The sequence below is a fragment of the Varanus komodoensis genome, unplaced genomic scaffold (assembly GCF_004798865.1).
Source record: "Varanus komodoensis strain SLA01 unplaced genomic scaffold, ASM479886v1 scaffold6_4, whole genome shotgun sequence".
Taxonomy (NCBI): domain Eukaryota; kingdom Metazoa; phylum Chordata; class Lepidosauria; order Squamata; family Varanidae; genus Varanus; species Varanus komodoensis.
The window spans coordinates 17,540,197-17,564,407 of NW_025336347.1; the positions used below are offsets into that span (position 1 = coordinate 17,540,197).

Here is a 24,211-nt window from a genome sequence, read left to right on the forward strand (position 1 = left end):
CTTTTGACAGGTTGCCTAACAGGTTGCCTTTGATTATCCTCTGTATCGTTGGAGAAAAGAAAGATGAGAGCAAGCGGTAAGGAAGGAGCCCTCCCTGATGCAAAGAAGGCTTGAAACTTTGCCTTCCGCAGGCAAAGTGTCAGCTTCTCCCTCCCGCATTGGGCTTTGCAGGGCTCTGCGCAGCAGGACGGGCATCCCGGGCCTGGGAGAAGGCGGGTGGGCGCCAGGCAGCTGCGTGAGGCTGCAAGCCCTGCTGGACTGCACCATAGAAGGCGTCCGGGCAGAGAGCAGCGCAGGCCTTGGGCCAGTCGGGGCACCGCTTCCAGGCTTTCCCTGCCGGCCACGCCACATCCTCGGGCTACGCTGGACGTGCTGCTGATGGCGTGACTGCCATGAGGGTGCACATGCGAAGGAAAGAGGAAGGCACTTTCGTGAGGTTGCAGTGGGTGAACAGGGTCAGGCAGCCGGAGCGGGCAGAAGAGACCCTTTCCTTTTCTGCCGTGCACAGATCGGGCAAACTGCTGTTCCCACGGGCTCCCCTGGGCGCCCACAGTGGCTTTCCCCAAGAGGCAAGATTTTAATTCTGCATTCCAAAAAGGAAACCAAACCACACCTTAGAGAAGAAAAAAGGATTACCTTAAGCATTCCAATTTTTTATTCAAAAAGAGAGAGAGAGAGAGAGAGAGAGAGAGAGAGAGAGAGAGAGAGCGAGCGAGCGAGAGCTGCGGCCATGAGCAGGGCTAAACCAGGGCGAGATCGGGAGCCAACCTCGTGGCAATGAGACCCCGCCGTTGCCCGGCCATATCCGCCTCCTGCTTCCTTTACTCAGAGGCAAGACCTGGGGCAGCCTGCGTCGCGCATGTGCTCTCCTGCGCCGGGGCTGGTGCCACTCGCTCGGTAAGCTTCGCCATCTGGGACTGGGTCAGGAGGAGCTGGAAAGGAGAGCGGTGTGGGGAAAGGGCCCTTTTCGTCTCCTTTGTGCTTGCGTGCCTTTGTCTTTAGCCGAATTAGCTATGTGCAGACCCTGTCCCTCCCCCAAAGCTGCAATCATGGTCGTCACCTGATGCGGAGTTTGCGAACGGAGGCAAAATTTTGCCAAAATTTCTGTTCGCAACCCGATTTGGTCATGAACTGAGCCGTTTGTGAACCAAGGCACCAGAGTACCTCGAAAGACGTTGCGAAAGGTATCACATAAAGTTGTACCTCGGTTCATGAACTTAACTCATTCCACAATTCTGGATGCGACCCGAATTGGTCACAAACCAAGTCAAATTACCCCATAAGGTTCAAAGTAAATAAGGTTTTATTTATTTATTTATTTATTTTATTAAAACATTTCTATGCCGCCCCATTCGCTGAAGTCTCGGGGTGGCTCACAACATAAAGTTAAAATACAAAAAATAACAATATAAAATAAGTAGCCCTGACCAGATAAAATAAGCATAATATCAACAATTAAAATGACGTTTAAATAAAAAGGTCTTCAACTGGTGCCGAAAAACAAATAACGACGGCGCCAGGCGGACCTCTCTGGGGAGCGCATTCCATAGATTGGGCGCCACCGCAGAGAAAGCCCTCCTCCGAGTACCTACCCTCCTAATTTCTTTCAGGGAGGGTTCCCGGAGAAGAGCCTCTCCCGCAGATCTCAAGGGGCGGGCAGGCATATATGGATGTAAGCGCTCCTTCAGGTAACCAGGACCCAAGCCGTTTAGGGCTTTATAGGTCATCATCAACACCTTGAATTGGGCCTGGACTTCAGTGGGAAGCCAGTGAAGCTGACGGAGGACTGGAGTCAGGTGAACATAACGCCCAGTCCCCGTCAGCAACCTGGCAGCTCGATCTTGAACCAATTGAAGTATCCGGACCGTCTTCAAGGGTAGCCCCACGTAGAGCACGTTACAGAAGTCAAGACGGGAAGTCACCAGCGCGTGTGTCACTGTTGCCAGGCAGTCGTACGCTAGGTAGGGGCGCAGCTGATGAATCAGCCAAAGCTGAAGGAAAGCGCTCCTCGCCACCGCTGTCACCTGAGCTTCCAGTGAAAGCTCTGGGTCGAGGAGCACTCCCAGGCTGCGAACCTTGTCCCTAAGAGGGAGTGCAACCCCATTCAGGACCAGGTTCAATTCACCCTCCCCGAAGCCCGATCTGCCAACCAACAGGACCTCCGTCTTGTCTGGCTTGAGCTTCAGTTTATTGGCCCTCATCCAGCCCATTACCTCAGCCAGGTTAATCCGTTCTGAACCATAACTTTATGTTATACATAAAGGACAGCATATAAGGTTTTAAATAAATAAATATGTATTTTTTTTAAACAACCTCAAAAATATGAGCCACGTCCCCGGGCTGCGGGCCAAGCCGCAACCACCTCACTTAGGCCAGGGGTGGATGGGCCAAGGCGGAGCAGGCCGTGGCTCCCACGCCTCCACCACAGCCTTCCCAGGACAAGTCGCTGCCACCATGCTTCTTCCCCCTGCGGCAGGGAGAGGCATGAGATGCCCCGCTTGGCCAGCCATGGCCACGGCCCCGTCCCTCGCCTCCCCTCCCCTCGGCCCACGGGAAGCAGCCCTTGCCTCCCTCCTCACGGCCCTCTCCCGGCCAGGGGAGCCGCCTCGCACTCACCTCTCCGGCCTCCTGCTCCCGCTCCCACTCCTGGAGCCGGGCAACCACCTGTGAGGGGACCTTCCTCCGGCTCGGAAGCCGGGCGGCAGCGAGGAGCCGGGAAGCCCTCGACCGAGGTGAGCGCACCCTCATGGCTCCCCCTCGCGGTGGGTGGGGAGAAGGTTATTGTTCGGAGCGCTCGTGTGGGGAAGGTGGCTGCGATCGCAATCGTGTTTGTGGGGAACACAGCTGCAATCATGGTCGTCACCTGATGCGGAGTTTGCGAACGGAGGCAAAATTTTGCCAAAATTTCTGTTCACGACCCGATTTGGTCATGAACTGAGCCGTTTGTGAACCAAGGCACCAGAGTACCTCGGCTCAGTCATCCATTCAGAGGGAGACTGCAGCCGAGGAATTCAAAGCAGACTGAGACTTGGAGGAGCAGCAATGAAGGAACAAGGGAAGCAAAGATCATCAAGTGGACCAACCTGGCTCAAGATGTTTCCCCAGAGAGGCTTTCCCCACTGGAAAAAGGGAGCCGCTGTCAACTGAGCCTTGCGGACCCCTCCTGGCCTTGGGAGCCAGCTCTAAATTACATGGGCCTGAAGGAGCCTTGTGTGTAGCCACTGGAATTCCCCCATGGCCACCTTTCTCTCTCTGGCATCTGAACTTCTAAATATATTGCCCACATGCGACTCTTTGCAGACATAAGGACTAGAAACCTGTTTTAAGTGGGGGTTTTGCTTTTGTTGTCAAGGAAGCCAAGATTTTAATGGCACTCAATTAAGTACTTAACTTCTCTCCACCCCCGGTACGGATTCTATTCTGCTCTGTAGATCCTGCAGAACTCCATCCCTAGTTACATTGTTCCACATTGCAAAACTGTTGGTTTGGGTCTGGGGTACAAGCCCCTTGGAAGCCACTGATCATGCAAAACTGATGCCCAGGTGAGCAAAGCATGGCTCCTTGCCAAGATGGGAGAGGTGCCTGCTGTGATTTACAAAGGATAAAAGAAATCCTTCCTTAAGACAAACCTCCCAGAAGCGGTAAAAGAGCAATGTGCCCCGGCAGGCCTGCTTGCGGAACCAGTCGCTTCCCTCCTGCGGCTGGCTTCCTCGCTGGAGTGGCTGCTTAGACCTCGCCCAGGGCACAGCTGCTCAGTGGTTCAACAACCCCTGAGTTCGGAACAGCTTTCATCTTGCAAAGATCTGTGGCTTCATTTGACTTTGTAAAAGCTCTCGAGTACTTCCCTTTATACAAGCCAACTGAAAGAGGGAATTTGAGGCAGAAACTGGCGGTAGATCTTGGCTGGAGAGAAGATTCCTCCCCTTTCGTGTGACTGTCCGGCCTGTTCCAGAAACCAGGCAAGCAGGTCTCCTTGGCACTATGTGGAACACCGCCCTGCTGGCTGCGTGTCTCGGGGTCCCTTGGGCGAGTTGGCCGCAGTGGGCCCTGACCTCCCCCCAAGATCCTTGCCTCCTGCTGCTGCTCTCCCTCCCCACTGCTGGCATCTGCTGGCTTGGCAGGCGGAGAGCCGGGGGCACGCTGGTGGGCACCGCTGCCCAGGCCGGAGAGGCAGGGAAGAGGCCAGCTGCCGTGCAAGCAGGAGGGGCAACTCCAGGGGCTGCTATCGGGGAGCCCCCTGCACGGCAGGCCCTCAGCAGCCATGCCAAACAGCCTCCCCACCCCTCTTTCTCCTGCTGCCACTAAATGCCCGGGCCAGGGATGGAGGACCTCTCCACCCCGAGTGCTGAAGGCCTCAGGAACAGCATTTCAGCTTGGGGGCCGGGGGGGGGGGGGCTGTTTAAAGGCCATGCTTCAGGGAAAGGTCCTCCAGCTTGCAATCTCAGGAGCAGAGCTGTTGCCCAGCTGTTGCCGTCCTCGGGCCTCTTCCCAGCCCCTTCTGACCAGCCCCTTTTCCTCCGTGCTCGTGCACCTGCCACGTGCCCCCTTCTCCACAGAGCATGTGAGCTGTGAGGAGCAAGCAGCCGCCACAAGCCCCCTCCTCTCTCGCTGGGCATGCAGTGAGGCAGACTGGCCCAGAGGGAGCGGCACCACGACTCCTGGCAAAGAAGGGGCCTCCACCTCCCGGGACAGCCTTTTCCATTGCTGAACAACGCTCGGGAAGTTCTGCCTAAGAGGAGGCTGAGTCCCAACCCTCTTTCTTGTGATTCGCACCCAGTGGCTGCATCTTGCAGGCTACAGAAAAAAAAAACTTGCATTCTGCACCACATTTTGCTGCAGGCTGCAATTGTGACACACGAAATGAAAATACGTAGCAATATGACATCAACTGTTTGGCAGTTCAGTAATAGTTCATTTAAGATGATATGGCTGGCTGGAGGGTGCTGGTAATTGTAGGACTTTCTTCTTTCTTCAGCAGGCATAGGATGGCTACCTTAAACAAATTTTAAAATTTTAAATATACATGAAACTTACCCATAGGATAGTCAACTATACCTGATGCCAATAACATCAACATCATACCACATTCAGCAGTCCACCCAGTAATCCATACTAAGAGACTTTGCAATAAATTACTTAGGTAGGTAATTTGTGCCGCCACCAAGAAGGAAGGCAAAAGAGGGCAGAGCTGTGCGTGATGTGGGGTGCCCAGGAGAGCTCCTTTGCAGAGGACGGGGCGGCTCTCGCAAGAGGCCTTCAGCTCAGATCTAGTTTGACCCGAAAGCACCAGGCGAGGCCGGGGCCGGAGCGCGGAGGCCACCAGCCAGCCATTAGCCTCTGGACAGGAGGGAGGCTGCACCTGGCGCGAGAGATACCTGGTCACAGCTTCCCTGCTGTGATGAGATGCACTGTTTTCCCGTAAACATGCCAATTATTTCTAAATGAGCATCTATACATACAGAGCAACATGTGCAACGTTAATGCAGATTTGTCACCTTCTCTCTCGCTCACACACCCACATTCTCTCTTTGGATGATGAGTTCATTAGCACTCTAGGTAGCTGTGCTGGCTGAGGCACTCTAGGCACTCTCTGCTGAGAGTTGTTGCGAGGAGTTGCAGGTTTATTTTCCGTTCAAGCTTGTGCCTTAAGAGGACTGAAATTGCTGGATCTGGATTTGCTAACTCTGTGTCTCCAGTCCAGGATTTGGAGCACGACTGTCAAATAGACTTCACCCGCTCCTGTTTTAAGCTCTTCCACTGGGCTGTATCTCTAAGCAGGGTGGGGGGGGTGACAGCTCATGCTTTGCATGCAGGTCCTGCTGACTCCAGCTAAAATGTCTAGGTGGCGGGCGAAGAGGGAGCGGCCTCTCTGCTGAGACTCTGGAGAGCGGCTGCCCGTCAGAGTGGGCCACACTGGACCAGAGGCACAAGGAGCCTGACCTGGCCTCAAAGGCACTTATTTCCCTGTGATTCCGAGATGGAGGCTGTAGATCTACTGCAATCAGTCAAATGAGGGGATGTAGCAGTTGCAGTGCAAATATTCTTGAGGAGCCGGGTTGCCACTCCCTGTCTGCTGCCTCCAGGTTTCGAGTTTCTCTGTGTCAGACGCCCTCACTAGAGACACCCCACCCCACCCCACCCAGTGCCACCAGCTGCTCTTGCTCCTCTTCCTGGTTCTCTTCACTGCAGCCACTTGTTGCTTGGCAGGCGGAGATCCAGGAAGCAAACAGGCAGGGGCATCCCTTGCGCCTCCTTCTTGGTAGCCACGTCGCTGGGCTAGAGCAAGAAGCAGGGGCCGAGCAGCGTGCACGAGCGCCAAAGAGAAGCCACTCTATGGCTGGAGCCCCTGATGGACTGGATCCCTTGACAGGTGCCCAACCATTCCTACAAAGGTGATGTCTCTGTGCCATGTTTCTGCGCAGGAAGTGCTGCAGTCACCTGCACTGACTCAGATTGGGGCTTGGCTCTTGCGTTTACAGATATTTAATAAAATAGCATGTCCTGCACTGCTGTATGGCCTAGATGCCAACCATATTTCCACCTAATCAGCTCTTGCTGTGATTCTGACACCACCCCCTTCTGTTCCAGGTGTGCTGAAGGTGCTGGTGCTGGTGTTCACCTTAGCCGCAACCTGGCTTTTTGTCAGCACTTACGTCAACCACCCAAGTGTGAAGTCCATCAGCCTGAGGAGCTGGATGAGTATGTTGCGATTGCATCTTGTTCTTCCCCAACCCTTTTTCATTTGTCCACTAGAGTTGACAAAGATGCTCCCACCTTGTTTCCACGGCAGCCGTGGAGCGGACTTCCCCTGAAGCTCCTTTTGCAGCCCTGTTCAGAATCCCCAGCCAGCTGCCCAGTGTGGTGCACTGTGGGAATTCTGCTCACAATGAGACTGTGGAAGAAACAAGGCAGCAGAAAGAATCCTTGTTCAGGGCTGTGGGGTTGTTTAAGGAGGATCCCCTAAAAGTTAGGGTCAAACAACTATCCTTGCCTTTCCCACATGCCACCCCTGGAATAAAGCTGTGCACACAAAAAATAGAAGGTTTTCCCAGAGTTCCATAGCACCATTGACCAACAGTATATCATAGGTGGTCGGTGGGAAAGATCTGGATGATGCAACGTCCATGATCTTCTTTAAGACATCTTGCCCAAACCATGCTTTGGTTGTCAGGGCTGTGCCTTGGATTTATATGCACCACTTATAAATCACATGTGCTAGTTCCTCCCCACCCAAAATTAGTCACCTATTGCTACCTGCCGCAAGAAATTAACTTTACGCAGGCCTGCAGCCTGCTCATTTGTTCTTGCTGCTGTGTGCTGTCAAGTCCTCTCTGACTTGTGATGCTATAAACAGAAGTCCTTCAACATGCCCTATCCATGACAGCACAACTTGTAAATCCAAGGCTGTGGCTTCCTTTGTGGAGTCAATCCATCTCATGCATCATCTTCCTCCTCTTTTTCTGCCTTCAGCTTTACCTTAGCATGATTGTCTTCTCCAAGGAGTTTCGCCTTTTCATGATGTGCCCAAAGATTTGTCATGTTCACTTCTAGGAATCGTGTTGGCGTCCTTTGATCTAGGACCTGCTTGTTTCTCTTTTGCTCAGTCAGGGCACTGAGAAAGCTTCGGCACAGCCTGCTATGTGAAGGGCTGAAGTGGGGAGAGATTACAGGTGTGCACACAAGTTCCAGCCCACCATCCCTCTCATTCAGTCCCTGGTCTTCCTGTGCTGAGGGAGGGGGCCTGAAGGGGATGTCTGCTCACATTTGCTTAATGTGCTTTATCCAGTCCACCAATTGTGGCTTCTGCTGGCAAGGCCAGCCCTGCCTTGTGGCAAAGGGAGGCAGCTGCCTCAGGGTGTCCAGAATTGTCTTCAGCACACCAGCCTGGGGCACAGCTACACTGGCCAACCCATGGCCTGGCTGTCACATCAGGTTCAGGCCGATTCCTTGTCTTTTATGGCCCATTTCTTCAGAAATCAGCTTTGGAATTTTTCGCAACGGCAGACACATCCTCCAGAAAAAGCTACCTCGTGTTTGGAAAGGCATCTTCAATTATATTCATTCAAATGAATGACACCACGAGTATTTTTTTAGCTGCTCCCACTCATTGCAGTGGCTCTCTGACAAGATTGTTTCAAGACTGTTTCCTAGAAAGGTTCTCCCCATCCTAGCGCCCTCCTGTTCTTCTGGGCTTCACCTTCCATCAGCCCCAACTAGCATGGCCAGTAGTCTGGGGTGATGGGAGGCATAGTCTAAAACCTCTGAGCAGCCCCAAGTTGGGCAAGAGTTGTCCGTAGCTTCCCAAAGAGAGGGCACGGACAGAAACCTGGACAGGTAGGCTGCATTTCCCCAGGTTTCACAGTCCATGCACTTGGTTGGTCAGGTGAGCAGGCTGGGCATGCCGCAGACTTCTCTGCTCTTGCCACAGACTTGTTACTTTTTAAGAATATAATCATGGTGCCAGGAAGGCTTGACGCTTTCATCATTCTTCTTTGTTTCCTTTTTGCCCATACAGAGCCTGGCGATAAACCAAAGAGTGAGTATCCTACTTATGTATTTAATGACCAGGATTGGAATAGCCGTTCTGTGGCACTCAGTATTTCGGAGGAATATTTCTTAACAGCCCTAACCCCACTGAGAAGAAATGTTGGGCACGGAGCCCTATAAAAGGCATGGTGGCCACTGACCCATTGCAGAAATGGAGGACCAAAGGGGCGCTAATTTATATGAGGACTGTGTATGGACATGAAGAGATGGGGCCATCATTTAAAGATAGGTCATCCCACTGTACGGGAGAAGGCTGCCCAGGTGACCCCGTCTACTGTCCAGCTGTTGAGGGCCAACATCCTTCCCTTCTGACGGTTCTTTGACTTGGACTGGATGGCTCTTCAGGTAGCAGATACAGTCCTTTGAACAGAGGACTGTCCTCAGGCAGGTCTCCAAAATGGAGGGCAGTCTTCTGTGCAGCAGGACTCCTGCTTAGCCTAAAATCAGGATTTCCCCCATCCATGTTTCAGCTGGTATTCCTCCCCCAGCCTGCTCCCTCCCCCCTTCTGTGGAGGAGGAAGAGGAGGGGGCAGAGCCACACCAGTCCCTTCCCACCAAGAGCCAGGACAGAAGGGCTCGCGACTGCCCCTTTGCCCCCTGCTGAATCCTTGGCTCCAGGAGAGCAGGGAAGCCCTGTGCAAGTACGCACAGCTTGTTTCCCGGAACAGGCAGGCCAGGAATCCCATCCTGTGCCCATTGCCCTTTCATTGGCATTGCCAAATGCCCAGCACGGTTACCTCTTAAGCATGCTTTACGTGCACCCTTTTCAGCAGGTGGTGGTGCTCATCTCCATGTTTTGGGAAACCTTGTGGGATTATTTCTGCAGATAATCGCCCTCTCTGTTTGTTTTTCTGGGTTTCTGTCTGAGACAGCTCCAAGTTTGAGGGGGCCTTTGGGGCAACATGTCCTTTCCTCTCTCAGGGGTCCTCAGCCAGCTGTGTCTGTGATCAGTTGTGATGACGGTCTGTGATCAGTTATTCCCCAGAATAATGCTAGCTCAGGAGCATTGTAGGAAAATTGACAGCAGCTGAATGCAGCTGCTTATTGCTGCTCAGAGTGCTTGGGGGGGTGGCACGTGGAGGTGGGTAGAAACCTGTTTTCTCCTGAGGGGGGGGCAGGACACATTCCAATGAAGCAAAGCTCAGGGAACCAAGGAAGCACCTCCTGACAGTCAGGACCCCGAGGGCATGGAATGGGCTTCCACTGGAGGTGGTTGAAGCCCCATCGGTGAGGGTATTCAAGGACAAGCTAGACGTGCACATGGTAGGCATGTCATGAGTGGAGCTGGCTGAAGCCAGGGGTCAGACTAGATGGCCCAGGAGGCCCCTTCTGACTCGCTCTGTTTCTGTGTTTCTAATACCAGCCCTGTCTGCCAGGAACCCCACACAAGACTAAAGGTGGTAACTTTTTTCCAGCAGGAAATTAGCTCGCAGGCCTCAGAGCTGGCCACACGGAACTGGATGTGCCACAGTTGGAGAGGGTAAAGACCGAGGGCCTTCCAGTCCAAACCCTCTTTTCCTTCCTGCTTTAGCTGCATCCCCCAGCTAAGAAATGCCCACGGCACAGCAAAAAGGTGGAAGGGTGCCGTTGAAAGAGGGGAAGACCCACCCTGGTTCTTTTGCTCAGGGGCCTATGAACACCTGAGAGCAGCCCCGAAAGACACTGCGCCTGTGCCTTGGGGGTGGGTTACGGGTCACACCTACAGTACAAATGTAGGGTTTGTTTTTAAATTGTGGTCTTTTCTTGGCAGAAGCCCCAGTGATCCGAAATAAGTGCAACATTAAAAAGGCTTGTCCCAGCAACACCTTTGCCTTCAAAATAGTCAGCGGTGCAGCCAACGTCATTGGCCCTTTCATGTGCTTTGACAACGTGACGTAAGTTCTGTGCAGAATGGCAAGCGCGCCGCGCTTGGTGCGTGTGTGCATTGGTATGTTTGTTTGCTCGATGGTGGCATCCGATGCACCACTGTCTGCTGACCAGTCCTTTTTCCCTCTCTTAATTTTTTTCAGGGTTATGAGCAACATCAAAAATAACATTGGCCGGGGTTTAAACATTGCTCTTGTCAATGGTGAGTTTTTCAAAAGGTTACTAGTTTTCCTTCATGCCTGCTCTTACCTGACCTTTTGTTTCTGAGCGTTCTGTCCACAGTAAGAACCTATCCAGCTGTTTGAAATACCTACAGATTTAAGTGCATTAAGGAAGTGGAGATTATATGCATTTAAGAATATTCTGTAGCACTTTCTGCTTTTAAAAGGCAAATTCCAAAGCAATTCATAGACAGACTCATATTAAAATTTTAAGAAAACTATGAAATAATAAAATATTCCATTGAAATAACCAGAAGTAGGTGGCAATGTCAAGGAGATACCCAGGAAAGCAAATGTGTCCTAAGTTGGTAGCGAAAGTGCTCCAACTAGAAACATGCCTGATCTCAGCTGGGAGGCCACTGAAAATGGAGGGTGCCACGGCAGGGAAAGCCCTGCTCCACACAGTGGCCAAATGCACATTGCCAGTCCATGGCGCAGAGAGCGAGGCCTCCCGTTCAGGACGCAGAGCCCGGGGCAGCCTCTACAGGGAAAGTGTCTGTCGGATAACCTGATCTGGAGTCGTTCAAGGTCTTGGAAGCCACTTGGAGCATGACACAGTAGCTAATTGGCAGCCAGTTCAGTGGCTAATTGCTAGCGGAATGAATATGCACAAGTTCCACGGAGCAATCTCGTAGCTGCCGCATGCTGCAGATCATTGGACAGAGAAGGAAAGACGAAAATCCTGAGAAAGGAACTCTCAGCGTACCACATACTTTATTTACCAGAATTGTTGGAAGACATCTTCAGGTGTTCGTACTGTTGTTCTTGCTACACATTGTCAAATCTCAGGTTTTTGGTGACCCCATGAATGAGTCCCCCTGAACTGTCCTGTCCTTGACAGCCTCCCTCAGATAGTGTAAACCCAAAGCTGTGGCTTCATGTATGAACTTGATACATCTCATATTTGGTGGTGGCAGCGGCGGCGGTCTTCTTCTTCCTCTTCCTCTTCTTCCTTCAACTTTCACTAGCATAATTGTCTTCTCCTTTAATTTCCCTTCTCATGAAGTGCTCAAAGTATGACAACTTTCTCAATTTTGTCATTTTTGCGTCTTGGGAAATCCCTGGCTTGATTTGAAGTAGGAGCCATTAGTTTGTCTTTCTGTCCATCCAGCTTTTTCATAAAGCTCTCTTCCAGCACCAGGTTTCAAACACGTTAAATTTTCTTTTCGTCAGTTTTTTTCACTGTCCAGCTTCGAACACTATACATGGTGATCAGGAATATAATCATGTGGATGATCTTGGCTTTGGTCTCCAATGAAACATTTTTACACTTGATGATCTTTCCTAGTTCACTCACTGCTGCCCTTCCAAGTCTCAGCCTTCTTCAAATTGCTTGGCTGCAACCTCCCTTTGAATTAATGATTGTGCTGAGGTATGCCAATCTTTCACAATTTCAGTTTCTTCTTTGTAAACTTTAAATTAACAATTTAAAGAACATACAATTCTTTCGTAGTTATTATTTTTGTTATCTTGATGTTCAGCTGCAGTCCTGCTTTTGTACTTTCTTATTTTATTTTCATCAGGAGTCATTTCATTTAATGCTACTTTCTGCCTATTGTATGACATCATTTGCATATCTTAAATTATTGATGGCTCTTCCTCCAGTTTTCATTCCTACTGTCTCTGCTCCTAATTCAGTTTTTTTTTATGATAAATTCTGCATGGAGGTTGAACAAATAGGGAAATAAAAGACATCCTTGTCTGACACCTTTGGCTTTAGGAAACCACTCTGTGACTTATTAGTAGCTTCTTGTCAGTGAAGCAGCTTATACGCATCAGGACGATCAAGTGCTGAGGCACACTCATTCCTTCCAGGACCATCCATAGTTTCTCATGATCTACACAGTTGAAGGCTTTGCTGTTGTCCTTGAGTTATAGTCTGATCTTCTGAAAGTTCTTGGTGCATTCCCTTAGCTGACATATATTTGCAATATGATCTCTACTGCCTCTTCCTTTTCAGAATTCAGCATCTTTCCCTTCTTATAGCGTAATTTGTTGCAAAGGAGATGACTACCATGATCTTATGGTTGCTGTGGTCTTTTACATCTCCTTTCTTGGCAATTAGAAGTTAAAAGTTTCCAATATGTGAGCCATTGTTTTGTTTGCCATCAGATTGCTGACATATTTTCGTTGGGATTTAGACTGATTCGGTCTCTACAGCTTGGAATACTTCTATTGGTTTCTTATCTACTCTGGGTGCTTTATTTTTTTAAGTTCTTTCAGAGCAGCTTTTCCATCACTTTCTAATATTGCAGACTCTTCATCTCTGGAGGCTGTCACCTTTTTATCTGTTCTGAATGGTTCTTCTACACACTGTTTCCACATTTTCTTTAATTTATCCTGCTCAGAAAGTACATTCCCAGCATTTCAGCAGGTCCTAGTCTAGGTTTGACTTCCCCTTTGATTTCTTGGATCTTCTGGAAGAGGTGTGAAAATTTCTCTTCTGTAGTTCTCTTCTATTTCTTTACACTGCCCACTGTGTTAATTCTTTTTGTCTCTATGTGATAGTCACTGAAAAGTTGCATTCAGTATTCTGACCTTATTTTTGTCACCTTTTGCTTTTGATACTTGCCAGTCCTTAGTATCTGGGTAGTGGAGTATGTTTAGGAGGGGACCTGAAGTCGAAAGGCTTGAAAAACATGTCTCTGGGCAACTCTTTCTCTCTTGCACTTAACTGTTCCTGGAATACAAATTTCAAAATTCCTGAGTTTTCCTTTCCCCTCTGAATTGGATGTGCTGCTTTCTCACTGGGTGTCCACACTAAGAGCCCACTCTGAGTACACCTTCCCGACTGAGCTGAAGTCTAAGGACTGAAACACTAATGTGGGAGTATCTTTCCTTCTTTCTCTCCTTGTGCAATAAAACAGGATCAAACTCCAAACTTAAGAAAGATAAGCACTCTGACCTTGAAAAACAGCTTGACATCTGGCTGGCAAGCTGAAACTGGAACCCTTTGGATGTTAATAAACCCATAAAGTAATTTAAGGCTGTAGACGTTGCAGGCCTTGAGGAACTTTGGTAGGTGCAGTTAAGGAAAGGGAATGTCACTGAACATGCATGCAGTTTATTTGTACAGTGACAGCAGAAGCAGTCCTCGTTAAACCAGGTTATCTATTAGCCACTGACAGTGTTGCTTGTGCAGGGAAAAGGACACCCAGGCAACTCCCAGCTGGTGTAGAGCAAAGCTGAGGGGAGGGGCAACTTTCACTTTCCTGCATCCCTTTCACTTTAAGAAATGCCCCACTCTTTAAGGTTAGAAGAGGCTGAGAGTCTTTCAGAGCTCTGAGTCGGAGAGCAGGAGAGCAAGGGAACTTGTGCACCCACTGGTTACTCTTGCCCATAATGGGCAAGCACCAGGATCCGACCACCAGGATTCTCTGAACTTTGCCTCGCCGCTCATCTTCCACCCAGTTCCTGTTTGCAGCGCTGCTCACCCGATGCAAACAAGAAATCTGTGCAAGCTGAGCCATAACCCAATGAGAGAACTGAACCAGTTCCCCCAAATTTGCACAAGTTCTCTAATTTGCACGTTTCTCCATAGGCCAAAACAGGAATGATCTATGGTCTATGGAGCAAATTTGCATGCACTGAGAACAAGACAGAACTGTGCCCATGTGTCACAGTGCGTGAATGTTTTCAGCAGATATGTGCTCTTGCTCACTTGTAGCATTGTACAGGGCAAGCTATCATGTTTTGCATTTTCCTCTAGTACTAGCCCTGGGCACGCAACCTCGCCTTAATTAGCTGCTCAGAAAATACCGCTGACAAAATAGACAAGTACTATCTAACAGTGCGCGCTGCCAATGTGGTGCTGTGCCTGCGATGGGAGGGCACTCAGTGTGCACCCTTCTCTAGAGAATGAACTTCAGCAAAAAATCTCTCCCACAGTCTGAAGATGAGAGAAAGGAATGCCTCCTTTCAAACCTTCCCCAACTTTTAATAATGATTTTCTGCCTGTGATTAATGATTAGACGGATCCATATTTAGCTGCCCTGAGCCCTGTTTTGCAATGGAAAGCAGGATATGAATTAAAAGCATATTTGGAGGAGGTTTCTGAACCAAAGAACTTGTTTGTTTGTTTGTTTGTTTAGGATATTTATATGCTGTCCTTTGCAAAAGCCTCAGGATGGCTTACAATTGTTGATTCAAATGCAATTGTTAATTTAAAGTTTAGAGTATTTGGTTATATGCTTCCATTGCTGCAAAGCTCTGAAGAACAATGCGTATGTATAACTATGTGCCATTAAAAGCTGTGTTTGAATTCCAACGTTTAGGGAGCACGGGACAAGTCATCAAATCAAATGCCTTTGACATGTACTCCGGAGGTAGGCACCTTTGTTGGTTCAGCATTTAGTGTACTTACACTAGAATAGGGATGAGGGCCAGTCACTAGAAGAGGGGTGGGCAGGAGGGGGATGGGGTGTGCTGCTAGATCGCTGGGTGATTGACTGGGGGGGCTGCAAGAACCCCCCACTCCCAAGTGTTTCACAATGGCAACAAAATGCGTGTGCACGCACTCCATTAAAATGCTGAAATGAAGAGAATGTGCCAGGATGGAGAGTGCCAGAAATTGATTTTGGTCTGGAAGCACTATGGTTTGTAATCAGTTCTGCTACTCAGAACAAATTGTTGGGCCCAGAGGTCTTTGATTCCATGTGTATGTCCCTTGCTCCACACTGCATGTGATGGCTGCTGGGATTCAAAGCCTGAAGTCTGCCCATCCCTGCTCTGGAAGAATAAAGCAAACAGCTTGTCAAGATTTGGAGCCAGAGCTTGTTTTCATTGCAGCTGTGCCATTTTGAGGGTGTCTCTCTCTCTGCTTTTGGCTGTTTCTTGCTTTACACCTTTGGAGGCTGGCAAAACACTAGATGTGACAAGCCCCCAACTTCCCAAGCCTCTGCGTGCCATTGAGGGTAGGCTGTGCAGGGAGAAAGCGGCAGGTACTTAGCGTTTCTCTAGTCTGCTGCCCGCCTCCCCCTCTCCCCACACACACACGAACTCCCCTCCCATGCAGGGGTCCCCTGGTCCAGCTTCCTCCCACACAGGGAGAGAGGAAGCAGTCAAACTGGTTGATGAATGCACGGAAGCACAACGTTACTTCCACCCTCTCCGAACTGGGCCTAAAGATTGCTGGGGCCAGGCAGGGGGTGGTTTTCCCAGCCAGTTCTGGGCCTTTGCTGCCCCAAGCGTTAGGCAAAGTAAGGCAGACGTCTCAGGCGGCACGTGTTGGGAGGTGGCAGAAGAGAGACTGTTGCGGGAGAGACTTTGTGCAGCCTGCTTTCCGCCCCCTGGATGAGCCTTCCCTGTCATTGCTGTGGAGGACACGATTGAACCCGTGAAAGATGCATCTGTCGGTCCAGTTGGTTGTTGTGAGTGGAATGGGAAAGGGGCGCCATCTTGTCACCCACTTCAGAGAGCAAAGTTTGCAAGCCTGTCCCGGTTGCCATCAACACAACCTAAGAGCAGCCCTGCAGTGGTCCTGCTGGTTCAGTCCCATGAGGCTCAGCCAGCGGCCTACAGGAAGCCAATAGGCAGGGTATGGAGAGACATATCAGGCAGGAGGGGGCCTTCCCTACTCAGGGTAAGGTCCATTTTATGTTTCTTTTCCTTTCAAACAGTTAACACTTCCTGTGTGGTACACAGTTTCTTACACAAGGGGTAGAATTCTTTTTCTTTTGAAGGAAAATGGATCTCCATCTCTCATTCTCTCTCTCTCTCTCTCTCTTTCTGTCCTGCTTAGAGTGCAGTAGGATCCTGTGTGATCCTGTGTAACCAACACAGCCATGGCCCCTTGGAAATCCACTGCAGATGTGTCATAGTTTCTATTAGGAATCCCCTTATTCCCCTTCTTGGTTGTTCTGTGGGAACCTTAGAACACCACTAGATGGCAGGATAAGAAAAGAGCAGGCTCATGCTTCCTTTTTTGGTTTCTTTATTAGATGTTAAGCATTTATTGGATTTTCTGAAGCCAATTAAGAAAGGTACCCTGGTGCTCATGGCCGCCTACGATGATCCAGCAACGAAGTACGTATCAAGCTAGATTGCATGATTCGATCTTGTTCTCCGGGGCTGTAATGGCTTTTCAGTTTTATACATAAGTGCCGGCAGGGTTTGTTTCAATCCTTCCCCTCAAGTCAGTGGCCTCAGGAAGGTGGTCTCCTCATTTTTTTTCTGCTTCAGCACTAAACAAGACAAAATCTCACTTCTGTCAAACTTGGGAATCTTTTTATCATTGGCTAGAGAAACGGGACTTCGTATAGACTTAAATATGTTTTTAAGTTATTATAGATGGAAAGAGAAAGGTGTAGGGGCGGACGCAGTGGGCTCGATGTTTTTTGATCATGGATGTTGTTCGTAGTTCTCTTTTTGTTTTTGTATAATTTCTCAAATAAAACTTATTATTAAAAAAAAAAGACAAAATCCCATGCAGCCAATCAACCATTGCATGAAGGATCTTTTTTGAAGTAAACTGGTGCAAAAATGGCTTCCACCTGGATTGTGACCCTGGATATGGAAGGGGGCGGGGGGGGGGTCTCCACCCATTGCTCTTCCCGTACCTCTTTGTCACAGTGGCACCGAACCTGCCATTCAGTGGGAGCCCAAGAGCGCTGGGCTTAGTAGAGGGCTGGGCAGCTTGTGCCCCTCCAGATGCTTCAGTCTGCAATTTCGGTGGTCCTTCTCTGCTGGCTGGAGCTGATGGGAGCTGCGTGGCAAAACTCCTGGAGGTCATGAGCTGCTCATCCCTGGTTTACTGGACCCACGGCTGGAGAAGGGAGTCTGCCCTCGCCGTGTCCCCTTCGTTGTCACAGGGACCTCTGCTGCCCTTGACGCTCACCCTGTAGGCAGGGCCGTCTTAATGCATGGGCCTGATGGGCACTTGCCCGTGGGCCCCATACTAATCTGCGTATGTTAACCCTTGGAAAATGGGAAAACTTCCGAAATTAACAGTCGTTGTAGTTGTCGTAGGGGCCCCAGGACACTGCTTTGCCCGGGGACTATGATGCTGTTACGACGGCCCTGCCTGTAAGTGCTCCAAGGGTGGCAATGGCAACCAGGAGACATGATGGGGTAGCTCAGGGAGCCTTTGGAACTGTTGGCCTTGATGGATCGTCACAAGGAGCAACAGCAGAAGCTGCTGTGACTTTGCAATGGCAACTAACTCAAATAACCTGGTGCTCTGCTGTGAACCGCCCAGAGCACTTCGACTGCTGGGTGATTTAGAAATTAAATATTTCTTGGTTTTAATAAGAAAAGGTCCTATATTCATTCTTCCCTGCTGCCTTTACAAAGACCAGTGGTGTTCTTCCTTTTCCAAGAAGCCTTTAAATCAATTGAGTACTAATTTCTAATTTTGCTGTTGCTGTGTTTTTATTTAATTATCTGCTACTGGTTTTCCTTTACTGATAATATTCAGGTTTGTTTTCTTTTAATTCCTCTTTGGTGTGTTAATTTTTTACACAGCTGCTTGAGTGTCTCCCTGAAAAAGTCGTGTGGATTTTTTTTTAAAAAAAAGATTTATAAGTATAATTAAATAAGTACTTTTTCTTTCCCAGGCTGAATGATGAAGCACGGAATTTAATTGCTGAACTAGGAAGCAGTTACGCTAGCAAGCTGGGTTTTCGAGACAACTGGATCTTCATTGGCGGGAAGGGAATCAAAGACAAAAGCCCATTTGAACAGGTGCCTTTTGCTTAAGAGTCGTCAGTAGTCAAAGGGACACAGATGCACGATGGATTTGATTATTTCAGAGATGCATGTAAAATATCACCTTCAGGGAGACCTGGCTTTCTTCCCCACCTTCTGTAAAGGAGGGGCATGTTAAATGGGTTCTCCAGATGATCTTGGACTGCAATTTCCATCAGCCCAGTCGTCATGGCCAACAGTAAGGCTTAATGGGAGCAGCAGCCCAAAACGTCTCGAGGGCCTCGTGTTCCCCATTCTCGCTCTGCCAGACGCTCTGTAGATTCCAAATCTACACTGCGGCTGGACTGACTATGTCAAACCTTAGCGTGAATTCACACGCTGACATCAGCACCAGTGGTTTCTTTCTCACGACATTCAGACACACACAGAGGCGGAGCCTTGGAGTGGCTTCTGCATCGCCCAAGGATGCTGCAAACATCCCTGCTCCTCAGTGCACCTGCAGCTGGAGCATCGCAGGTGCAGCCAGTGCCTGTGGCCGCAACGTCCTTCTGCACTTCCAGGGCTATGCCTGAAATGGATACCCACGGATCTGGCTGGCAAGTGTTTGCTGAGCAGGCGAAGTCAGCGGCTACTGAGACCACGCAATGCACACACACAGGTGTCCTAAAGCAGGGCTGGAGGGTCTCTGGCCTGGGGACCAAGGCCAACAGCCCTCCGGGGGCTACACTCCCTTTCCCACAACCACCAGCTGTGGTGCAAATTTTCCCCTTTTTAAATGGTTGAAGTGAGTCTCCCACAGCCTAGTTTCTAGCAGTAACTTTGTAAAAGTGAATTGTAGGGTTGATGCTTTGCTATAGCTACCCCGCCCTTGCGTTCAGCACTACCCCCTGTGACACGCAGCCTTCAGGAGCTTCTCCAAAACCAAATTTTGCCTGTGGGCTGCAAACAGTTCCTCCCCGCTAGAGCAAGCATTCTCAAACGGGAAGCAAGGCAACCATTTAACCAGAAGCGGAGGGTGTTGTTCGCAACCCACGGTCACACTCTGCAGCGCCCACACAGCCAAGGGGGCGAGTGGTTGTGCGCAGGCAAGCTCAGCCGCCACCTGCATCGCAGTGCAGCGCAGCGCCCCGAGTCTCCCGCACGGTCTTCCGGGTCTCAGCACTCTATGATTCCGGAAGCCATCAAGGGGATTCATGAAGAAGCCTTGACAAGCTCGGTTTGCCATGCCACGAATGAACAGACCATGTTCAAAACAAGTGGTGTGAACCCACAAATGGACCGGAAAGACAGAGGGCGGATAGGAGGGGAAGGTGCTCAGAAGCAGCAACTCCCTTGCCATGTGTGTTGTCTCAGTGGCTGTAATAGTGCACTTGGGGCCGGGAGAGTTCCCTGGTGCCCAGAGTCATTGATTTGTCCCATCTGTTGTCAGATCAGTCCCATTGGTCCCAAAAAGTGCTGTTCCCCGCCGGTGAGCTTTACCAACCAATCACTAGGCTGGAAAGTTGGCAGAGGTGGGACAAGCAATGCAGCCCAAACCGAAGGAGTGTTGCACAAAACCCATATGACTTTGCAACTCTCTTTGTGGGTTCTGCTCTTCCTATGTCCAGCTTAGTGCTAAATAGGAATGGGCGATATGTGGCCCTCCAGATATTTATGTTATTTATTTTATTTAAAACATTTCTATGCCGCCCGCATCGCAACAAAGCCTCGGGGCGGCTCACAACAAAAACTAAAACAAACAAAATCATATAAAAATTTATACACTAAAGATATTAAAACCCGGTGCATCTCGGCTTAAATTTTTTTAAAAATCCTCCATAATAAATTAACACTTAAAATAAGTTTTAAATAAAAAGGTCTTAGCCTGGCGCCGAAAAACAAATAACGACAGCGCCAGGTGGACCGCTCTGGGGAGCGCATTCCAAATGATACTTTGAGTTGTATCTGGGCTGGACTCCGATCAGCCCTAGTCAGCATAGCCAGTGATGAGGCTTCACACCCATCCGCCCTGTGCTCCAGATGTACAACCAGCGGCATGGCAAGCTGCCTGCAAGCACCCTGGAAGGCTGGTGCCATCTGCCCAGGTTCCTAGCTCCAGGCCCCAGAGTCTCCCGTTGAAGTAATTCCTTTGGTGGGAGGAAGTCTCTGTCCCTCGAAATAGACAGTGCTGAGTACCAATGGCTTGTTTCACTGTAAAGTGAATTCTTAAGTGCCGCTGTTGGCAGTGGTATGGAAAGAGTACACAGATGCAAGGGGGGTTCCTGCATCAAGCAGCTGTGCCTCTTTTTGCTTCCACAGTACTTGAAGAATGATAAGCAGACAAACAAATATGATGGCTGGCCAGAGGTTCTGGAGATGGAGGGCTGCGTCCCCAAGAAGCTGGACTAGAGAAGAGACCACGAGAGCAACAGCCTCCTGCAGCCAGCACTCCGGACTCTTCCTGGACGTGGCTGGGTGGGGTGAGGGTACCAGTGGTGCATTCGAATTGGCTTGGCTCTCGACCATGTAAGGCACTGGACACCAAGGGCGAGCTCTCTTGGTGCTTTCAGGTAAGATTGCACAAGTCAAGGTTGTGGACAAGAGGCTTCCAATGCACCCCCTTCCAGCTTCGTAATGCATTCTGAGGAGGTGAAGAAGCAGGATCAGCGAAAGACCCGTGGCTTTCAGCCCTTCTGACACTTTTGGAAGTCCTCTGATCATGTACCTGGGACCTACCTGGGACCTATGAGCAGCAGGAGCTTTGTGAAGTTCTGGAGAAGCACATGAAGTGCACAAGGAACTGTGAGTCAAACAATCAAGTGCTGGTGGGTCAGTCCTTCCCCCTCTTGCTTGCCTTTCACAACAGAAAGAATTTCATTCATTCTCACTCTCCAATTCAGTTTCCTTCAGTATTCACACCTCTCTGGATTTTGCAACACAATTCTCAAAAAAATACATACACTAAGGGAAAGTGCACACAAAATGCCTATGTTTGGGGCAAAGTGTGCACAAGCATGTACATTAGTGGGATATGTTTTTAAAAAGCATGCTAGAAATCAAAACTTGCAAAAATGCATATACGAGGTCAAAGTTCATACAAAACTCTGGGCATGAAAAAGAATTTCCATGTACTTTTCTGCTAAACAAAAAAAGTTGTGACCTAATGCAGAAACTGGATAGAATGAAGTGAAGATTGAAAAAAGTTAGAAACAGAGAAACCACGAATGGACAGATTTGCTGCCCAAGCCTAGCAAAAGCACACTGCCCTCAGGGGTAGATGCCGGGGTCACGGAACCTGGATAGGGCCCACCCCTTCACCCCTGCTTTGATTGGTGCACCAATCAGTGCTGGGCCACCGCCATGTTATTTCCCCACGGTGCTCTGGAGCAGCACCACACCGGGCATTGTGGGGAATCAGAGAAGCAGCTGCCCAGCCCCCTGCTGGGAGTGGTGGGGCCAGGAGTCACTTTGCCCAGAGTCCATCCAAACGTGGGGCTGACTCTGCTGCTCATAACTGTTGCCGCACTCACCCACACTCCCTGAGGCCTAGAAACACAGCAGTGCCCCACAGCGTACACGGCTGGAGCCAGAGTCACTCGCACTGCCTCCACCCCAGTCACCAGCTTTAGGGCTCTCCCTTTCAGCACCAGAGGGACAGAAGATCATAGCACCCCGACCTGAAGGTGAAGGAGAAAGACCGACATCAGCCGTCAGTTCACTGTTACGCTATCCTATCGGCCAGTGATTGCATAGATACTTGAAGATCTTCTCGAAGTGAAGCTTAGAGAACATCCATAGCACTGGGAGCGCCCAGCATATGCCCTCTTCCCCGCCAAGTGCCAAGGTGTTCCAGGGGTGCAGTGCTTATCTGGGCCTGGTTTCCTTGGGCTCAAGATCACTGAATGCCCACTGGTGCTTTCTGGTATTTTAACATTGGCAAAATGCAGCTTGTACATAGGTGGAAGGATGCAATCAAGGGACTCCAATAGTCAGCCCAGACTACTGTTCCCACATTAGAGATCTCAGGTAGGGATGGATGAGTGGGTTTCTTCAGTTATATTTGGATGAAGATTTACCAAAATTCAAAAAGAGCTCTGGATGGGATGGCCAACAGAAAGAGCACAAGATTTCATTCATTCAAATTTGGGAAAAACCAAAACAGATTTGTCTGCCTAGATCCGGCTTTTGAGGGCGATGCGCCTTGGTCTGGGCTTGAATCCTAGTAAAGTCCACCATGTTGGTGCTGAATTAGGCTGCAGCCTCCTCCTTCTGACCGCTCTCTTTAGCGGCTCAAGGGTAGCTGTGTGCAACATGCCCACCTCCATGCTGGGAACAGCTGTAGCTCTGGAATTCGGCTGGGGAAGGTGGGTGAGACTTTTGTCTTAGCTCATTATAAGAATTTACCAACCTTTGCCAAGTTTCTCATAGTTAGGAGAGAAAGAATATGAGATTTACAAATTCAACTGTAGGAGAAAGGAAAACGGAACGATTTGTCCATCCCTATTCTAGCAAGACAGCGTGCAGCCCAAGGGCTGGTAGGAACTACAGTGTCCAAAAACGCAGGTCTCCCTCTGCCTTTGGCAGACTCAAAACTGCAGACCCACACTCTGTTTCTTAGATCGCCTCCACCTGCTGGTAGGAGGGAACATAGAAGAGTTACTCACCCACTGCCGTGGGGCATCTTAGTTCCCATGGACAAATCCCCTGAACTCACCTGACAACAGAATGTGTCCTGCCAGACCTGTCCACCCAGTTTGACCTTAGCAATTCTTTTTTTCAATATCTGCCTTTCCATCCTAGAATCATGGGAATGGAAGGAATCTTGAGAGTCCTCTAGTCCAAAACCTTGCTCACGATATTGTGTGTGTGATCAACCTTAACGTGGTTCTTGTTCCATTAAATCAAATTGATGGTCAGAGTTTGCCTTTTACACATCGGTCTGTTTATTATTTTAATGTTACTGGTGTTTAAATTTATTTCAGATGCTGCTTCTATTATTTATTATTTATTTATTTAGAAAATTTCTATGCCGCCCCATTCGCCGAAGCCTCGGGGCGGCTCACAAACATAAATAACTTCAATTAAAATAATATAAATTAACAGTATAAATTAAGTTGCCCTGGCCAAAGAATAAAATAAATAAATACTATTAACAGTTAAAATGGCATTTGAATAAAAAGGTCTTCACCTGGCGCTGAAAAACAAATAACGACGGCGCCAGGCGGACCTCTCTGGGGAGCGCATTCCATAGATTGGGTGCCACCGCAGAAAAAGCCCTCCTCTGAGTACCTACCCTCCTAATTTCCTTCATGGAGGGTTCCCGGAGAAGGGCCTCTCCTGCAGATCTCAGGGGGTGGGCGGGCATATATGGACGTAAGCGCTCCTTCAGGTAACCAGGACCCAAGCTGTTTAGGGCTTTATAGGTCATCACCAACACCTTGAATTGGGCCTGGACTTCAATGGGAAGCCAGTGAAGCTGACGGAGGACTGGAGTCAGGTGAACATAACGCCCAGTCCCCGTCAGCAGCCTGGCAGCTCTATCTTGAACCAATTGAAGTATCCGGACCGTCTTCAAGGGTAGCCCCATGTAGAGCACGTTACAGAAGTCAAGTCGGGAAGTCACCAATGCATGTGTCACTGTCACCAGGCAGTCGTACTCCAGGTAGGGAGGCAGCTGATGGATCAGCCAAAGCTGAAAGAAAGCGCTCCTCGCCACCACTGTCACCTGAGCTTCCAGTGAAAGCTCTGGGTCGAGGAGCACTCCCAAGCTGCGGACCTTGTCCCTAAGAGGAAGTGCAACCCCATTCAGGACCAGGTTCAAGTCACCCTCACCAAAACCCGATCCACCAACCAACAGGACCTCCGTCTTGTCTGGATTGAGCTTCAGTTTATTGGCCCTCATCCAGCCCATTACCTCAGCCAGGCACCAGTTCAGCACAGCCACTGCCTCACCT

General features: G+C 49.6%; 1 protein-coding gene across 1 annotated transcript in view; it reads left to right on the plus strand.

Annotated features, from left to right (window-relative positions):
* The window catches only part of FAM3D (FAM3 metabolism regulating signaling molecule D), an 84,347-nt gene extending 63,681 nt beyond the window's left edge, over positions 1 to 20,666 (plus strand). Inside the window, exons 2-9 of the mRNA XM_044451704.1 lie at positions 6,589 to 6,703; positions 7,043 to 7,077; positions 10,301 to 10,421; positions 10,557 to 10,615; positions 14,909 to 14,959; positions 16,574 to 16,658; positions 18,188 to 18,314; positions 20,577 to 20,666. Of these exons, the coding sequence (XP_044307639.1) occupies positions 6,589 to 6,703; positions 7,043 to 7,077; positions 10,301 to 10,421; positions 10,557 to 10,615; positions 14,909 to 14,959; positions 16,574 to 16,658; positions 18,188 to 18,314; positions 20,577 to 20,666 (683 nt within the window). The remainder of the gene's footprint in view (positions 1 to 6,588; positions 6,704 to 7,042; positions 7,078 to 10,300; positions 10,422 to 10,556; positions 10,616 to 14,908; positions 14,960 to 16,573; positions 16,659 to 18,187; positions 18,315 to 20,576) is intronic.
* The last annotated feature ends 3,545 nt before the right edge of the window (positions 20,667 to 24,211 follow it).